Source organism: Gossypium hirsutum, chromosome A04, assembly GCF_007990345.1.
Source record: "Gossypium hirsutum isolate 1008001.06 chromosome A04, Gossypium_hirsutum_v2.1, whole genome shotgun sequence".
Taxonomy (NCBI): Eukaryota; Viridiplantae; Streptophyta; class Magnoliopsida; order Malvales; family Malvaceae; genus Gossypium; species Gossypium hirsutum.
The window spans coordinates 79102702-79109159 of NC_053427.1; the positions used below are offsets into that span (position 1 = coordinate 79102702).

A 6458-nucleotide genomic window follows, 5' to 3' on the forward strand; every position below is an offset into this window, starting at 1 on the left:
ACGACTGCCAAATTTAATTCTACATCAAATAAATCGACTCAATTAAATTATTTCCAAAGTCGTAGAATTTTCTTCTGATTCAAATGCATTTAGGTCGAGCTTTTGTTGAGCTAGTGGAGAGACCAATCAGACATATACAATTATGCTTTAGTAATTACAATTATGTCTAGAAGTATCGTTCCCATAATTCGCAATTACTTAATCATGGAGTCAATCCACGAGAAGTACCATGATTGAAAACAATCCACAAGAAGTACCATGATTGAAAACTCCTTACTGTATACTCTTTACGAAATCAATTTATCCAACTACTTTGTCCAATGACCTCGTCATGTGTGTGTTACCTTCATATGATATCCTTGATTCCTTTGAGTTAAATTCATTCACTCAATAAATCTTATTTTTATCTTCTTGTCACCATTGTGTCTTCTTAATGATTAATATGATCACTATGAACAAATGACTGTGATAAATTGCTCGTTCCAGAAGGAGCAACCCGTGACCATGTCCCATATTTATCAATCCACACAATTCCAATGAGAGGATATCGTTAACTCTTGTTGGTAAACCCATGCCATATACAAGTCATATACCGATTATGGGCTCAATCATATTTAGAGTATAAGCCTCCACTTATATCAAAGCACATGAGTTACATGCACATGGTCAGTGACTAACTTAGGATTTAGGTAAATTACACCATGAATGTCACAAGTGAATTAATTTACAAACGAATTCAGAATTAATTCATCTTGGGTCCAATCCAATGTATCATTCTGCCAATGAATATATCTATGTCTCTACCCATGGAGTCAATTGTTCTGATAGCCATGATTAGTCATCTATTCAATTAGAATTGTAGACGGCATAATAATCCTTCTCAGTTTTTGAATCAAATGCTCACTTTGATTCTTTTACGAGATTACAGACTCGTTTAGATTATCTACTAAAGTAAGTTGTCTTTCTAGCAATGTAAACGTTCTTACAGTCCCACTTACCATCAGTTTGAACTTAGACAATCAATAAGCTAATATTTGCTTGTCACAAATTCACTATGCATGCAAAATATGAAAGACCGGAAAAACAAAAGACATAATAATGAAATGTGAAATTTATTTATTCATTGTTTAAATAAATAGAAACATTTCCCAACACTTGAAGCTCATGCTATCCTACTATCGATTTGGTAGAATTTTACTCATTTTAATATCAGTTATGTGGCATGTACATAGGTGTTAATATTTGTATTTACTTTGAATGATAATTGGTTTAGACTTGATCAATTGTTGATTTAGGAAAAATTGTGGTTCATATATGTATATGTGTATATTTGGTTATATAGTAAACTATTGGTATATGAGTAGAAAACTTGAATGTGGAATGGTAAGGTTGATGTGATGAAATTGAATGGATAACCATTAATATGACATGGTTAATTGTTGGATTGAATGGCTTAAAGGCATATGTGTAGGTTTAATTGGAGTAGAATGTTTTGGTTTGAATTGGTGCCAAATTGTGGCATATTGGGTTGGTTGATTTAGAAATGGTAGAATGAATGTTTTGGTATGTATTTTGGTTGGTTTTGTGCAGGTAAAAAGGTGCAATTAGGCACCAAATGAGTTAATGTTGTTGTTGGCTTGAAATAGGTACCAGAAAGCTTAATTTGTGCCAAAAATAGAGTCCACGTCGTGATGTTAAGCGATGGTCGTTGCGACGGCATAACGAGGAACCGGGTCGTCACAATAAGGCTAAGTCAATGAGTTACGTCGCGACAAGGAACCCCCTCATGTGGTGATGTCAAGCTGAAATTTTGAAAATGTTCCAATTTATCCTTGTTTAAATTTGGGTTAATTTTAGAGTATACATAGGCTTGTATAAGACTCGAGAAAGGCTGTATTATTAATTTTTAACTGAAACGGTTATGTTTGTATGATTTATTATTTTAAAATGAATGTTAATTGCCTATAGTTGCTACATCAATGATTGTAGAATTCTCGTAGCTCAGACTCGACAATTGGGTCAGGCGAGGGATGTTACAGTTCTCCAGTGGTAACCTTCACTAGTTGTTTTACCCCTATTTTCCTTTTCCTTTCCTGTCACTCAATCTTTTTTTGGCTTGACCACCCTTGTGGCTCGTTGGTTTGTTGCTAGCTTGTGGTCGTCGACATGCTACGAGTGAGAGTCTCCTTTCAAATAAATAACATGCTGCTTGTTGGTGGCACCTTTGGCCCCCATCTCCGTGGTACTTGGTGCTCCCTCTATCACTTGTATCGTCTCCTTGTTCATGCGTTCGAATGATGTCGTTGTGGATGGCTTTGTTTCCCATTTGGGAATTTTTGGGTATCTTAGGATTTTCTTTGTTTCCCGTTTGAGATATTTTAGGTATCCTAAGATTGCTTTTCTCGCTTGAGCTGTCTGTACTTATTATTTCAAGTTAGCGAGAGGCGTGACCATTGCAATTGGGGTGAAAGAATGATGGGGCTCTACACATCATGGTGGCTCCTCCACCTTGATGGTTGAATATTGACATACAGGTGAGGGTTTTTGTCCTTGCTCCTATTTATTGGCAATGGTAACATGATTCAAGCAGAGGTTGCTCACTTTTCAAATTTGGGTTTGAAGCCATTTAAATCTTGTCATGTTTTTTGTATGGTTTGTCTTGGACTTTTTGTTTCTACTCAATTTGATTTGTACTAATTGTACATTTGTTCAGGACTTGGTCCTTTCTTGCTTGTAATCTTATCTTTGAATGGAAGTTCATTTGACAAAAAATAAAAAAAAAAAAGAATAAGTAACCCCATACATTATATCTAAGGGGAAATTGACCAAATAAAGTTTCATTTACTCTCGAAACTCAAATCGAGATTTTAATTTTTTATACATACATAAAAAATTTATAATAAATAAAATTTAGCCTTACAAGTCAACTGTTATTGTTTAAACTAGTATTGAGATTTGAAAAGTATAAAAAAAAATTAAAATTAACCAAATCAAAGTATATAGACTAATTCAATAACATTACACTTTAAAAAATAATTAATTGAGTTCTATTTCTTTTTTATTATTATTTCTTAAAATTCCCTTAATGTAAATGGATTTTTTCCTAATCTATTTAATATAAGGATTGATTTTAGTTGTTAAAATTTGTACACACTATTTTTCATAAAATTACAAAATTTTTAATAAAATTATTACACACGATTAGCCCGTATATCGAATGGGATAAAAATTCTAATTATATCTAAAAAGAAAATGTCCAAGTTTATCACCAACTCTCGAAGCTCGAATAGAGTTGTCTAGTTGTTGGTTAGTAACACATTAAAAATGCAAGCAAATTAGGTATGGCATAACTATTTTTTTTCTTCCAGCTTTACAAAAAAATTATTTTCGCATTTTATTTAGATTTTATTTTTTTAGTTTTAAAAATTATATTTTTTTATTAAATTATCCCAAAATTGATAGAAACGTTAATACAAATTACCTCAAATTAGATAGAAACGTTAATATTTTTTAACTTTGCTAACGTTGCATATATATGAATTATCATGTAAATGATACGATAATATTTAATTGTTTTTTAAATTCTAAAAATTCAAAAAACATATAAAAAATTATTTTTAAATAATTAAAAAGTATAAAAATATAAAAAAATATTTTTAATAAGTTTTCAATTTTAAAAAATTAATTAAATACTGATATTTCAACCACGTGGTAATCAATATGCATGTTACGGGGATTCAAACTGTTAACTGAACCGGACTAATATTAACTGAATTAACCGAACTTTTAATCCTTTAACTGTTAACTGAACCGAAATTTATATGTTTTTATTTTTTAGGTTAAAACAAGTATAAAACATATAAAAAATGATAATGTTCATTTAACCGAATTAACTGAATTAACAGAATTAAAACCATATATAATTTGTATTATTAATTATTAAGTTTGATTAATTCAGTTAATTATCTGATTTTGAACTGAATTAATCGATAATTAAAATTTTAAAAAATCATTAACCGGCCACAGACTGAATTAAATCGGTTAACTGACCAATTAACTAAATTAAATCTGTTCGGTCGGTTAGTTTAATTTTAACCGAAATTTGAACACCCCTAATACATGGCGCAGCAACAAAGATAACAAACGTAAACTTTTATCTATTTTAGATAATTTGACAAAAAAATACAAATTTAAATATTTAAAAAATAAAAAAAATAAAAAAGGATTAAAATAATTTTTTCTTTAAAGTCGGGGAAAAAAATCATTATGCAATTAAGTAATAAAAAAATTGAAATGATTGCTCACTTTCCCTTCCACATTTGTACCGTTCTACCTAACCTTCTTTCTTTCGTCGGTGGAGTTGTTAATCAATCATCAGTTCAGCTATCCCCTCACCCTCCTTTCTATATAATCAATTCTACACTCCTATTTTGAACCAGACACTAAAATCCCATCAGTCAAGAATTAAACCATGGCAACGAATGAAGTCAAAGTTTTGGGTTCCTGGCCGAGTCCATTTGCGATGAGGCCTAGGATTGCCCTTAACCTCAAATCCCTCACCTATGAATACATTGAAGAGAAGTTATGGGAAGGCAAAAGCGAGCTTCTTCTCCAATCAAACCCTGTTTACAAGAAAATCCCAGTCCTCATTCACGGCGATAACAAGCCAATCTGCGAATCTCTCATCATCGTACAATACATCGACGAGGCTTGGTCTTCCGGTCCTTCTATTCTTCCTTCTGACCCCTGTGAACGTGCTGTCGCTCGGTTTTGGGCTGCATATCTTGACGACAAGGTGGGTCTCTGACTCTCACTTCACAATTTGTTCTTATTTGTTTTATGTTTATATATTCTTTGTTGTGCAGTGGTTCCCAGCGGTGAAAAGTATAGGAGTCGCTAAAGGAGAGGAAGCAAAGAAAGCAGCAATAGCGCAAGTGGAAGAAGGGTTGGCTTTGATGGAAGAAGCATACGACAAGTGCAGCAAAGGGAAGGGTTACTTTGGTGGGGATGAAGTTGGGTACCTTGATATAGCTTTTGGGAGCTTCTTGGGATGGCTTAGAGTGACGGAGAAGTTCAATGCGATGAAGCTGCTGGACGAGGGGAAGACGCCTGGTCTGGTAAAATGGGCGGACAGGTTCTGTTCCCATGCCGCTGTGAAGGACGTTATGCCTGATACCGACAAGCTTGCGGAGTTTGGTAAGTTTGTTATTGCCAAAATAAGAGCCGCTGGCGCTGCTGCTGAAATGCATTAGAACAAAAATTAGCACATCTTGGATGGAACTAATGAATATATTATCTCTGTTTCTTCACTTTGTGATGATGAACAAAGATATATATATATATTCCAGTAATAAACCCTTTTCTTTGGCTATTGGATTAATTGGCATTTGAAGTTGATTTTCAGTAAGTTTGGAATTAATACTCTATTCTCTTTGATGCTTGTGATACAAGATAATAATAGAATATTATATAAGAAAAATTGATTATTTTAAAATTCGAAGAAGGCAGAATGAATATCTATTAGGATATAAATTGTATTTTACGAAAAAAAAAATTTTAAAATGAGAAAAATGAAATTTTCTTAATAATTAATGATGTCACATGAGCAACTTCCTTTCAACTTTCTATTGCTTAAACCGGTCTACACCTAAAATCCTTAAAACGATAAATTACATTTATAGTTATTTAATTATTAGTAGTTTTTTTTTCAAAATTATAAAATAGTTATTTAATTATTTCAATTTTTTTTGTCACTCGTATGATGGAAAGATTATTTGTCAACTTTTAAAATTGATTTAATAATAACTTTTAACTCACATTTATATATTTGTCAATTTAATCTTAATTCTAAAAAAATTAACCTTCAACGTTTACATATTGTGTAATTTGATATTTCTTTGTGACCATTTTACCTAAAAAGCTAATATATATATATCAACTAAAATTTATTGGAAATATATAAAAAACTGAAACACATAAAAATCCAAGACAATAAATTTAATCTTTTTTCATTCCTTTAAAATTAACTCTCAATGTCACAAATAAAAAGTAAAACTGAAAGAAAAAAATACCAAATTGCACAAAATGTACATGTTGAGGATTAATTTGTTTTAGAATCTAGACTAAGTTGACACAATATATGAATTTTAAGTGTTAAAGTTACTATTATGCCAATTTTAAGAGTTGTCACATCATCTTTCCATCAACCATTTAATATTTATGACAAAAAAGAAAAATTGAATAATTGGGTGACAATTTTATAACTTTTCATAGATGAGTAACAAAGAAAAAACTTATCAATAATTCGGTGATTACCAATGTAGTTTACCCAATACCTAAAATAGTAATAAGTAGAGGTGTGCATGACCGGGCCGGGCCGGGCCCAACTAAAAAATTAGGCCTATTTGCTAGGCCTGGGCCTGACCCGACTTAAAAAATGGGCCTAAAAATTTACTCAA

General features: G+C 31.7%; 1 protein-coding gene across 1 annotated transcript; it reads left to right on the forward strand.

The window, feature by feature from the left end:
* The first annotated feature begins 4266 nt into the window (after positions 1-4266).
* On the forward strand, positions 4267-5371 carry LOC107948962 (glutathione S-transferase U17). Its single transcript, XM_016883642.2, has 2 exons — positions 4267-4795; positions 4866-5371. The coding sequence occupies exons 1-2, from the start codon at positions 4472-4474 to the stop codon at positions 5250-5252; spliced, it is 711 nt and encodes a 236-aa protein (XP_016739131.1). The 5' UTR covers positions 4267-4471; the 3' UTR covers positions 5253-5371.
* The last annotated feature ends 1087 nt before the right edge of the window (positions 5372-6458 follow it).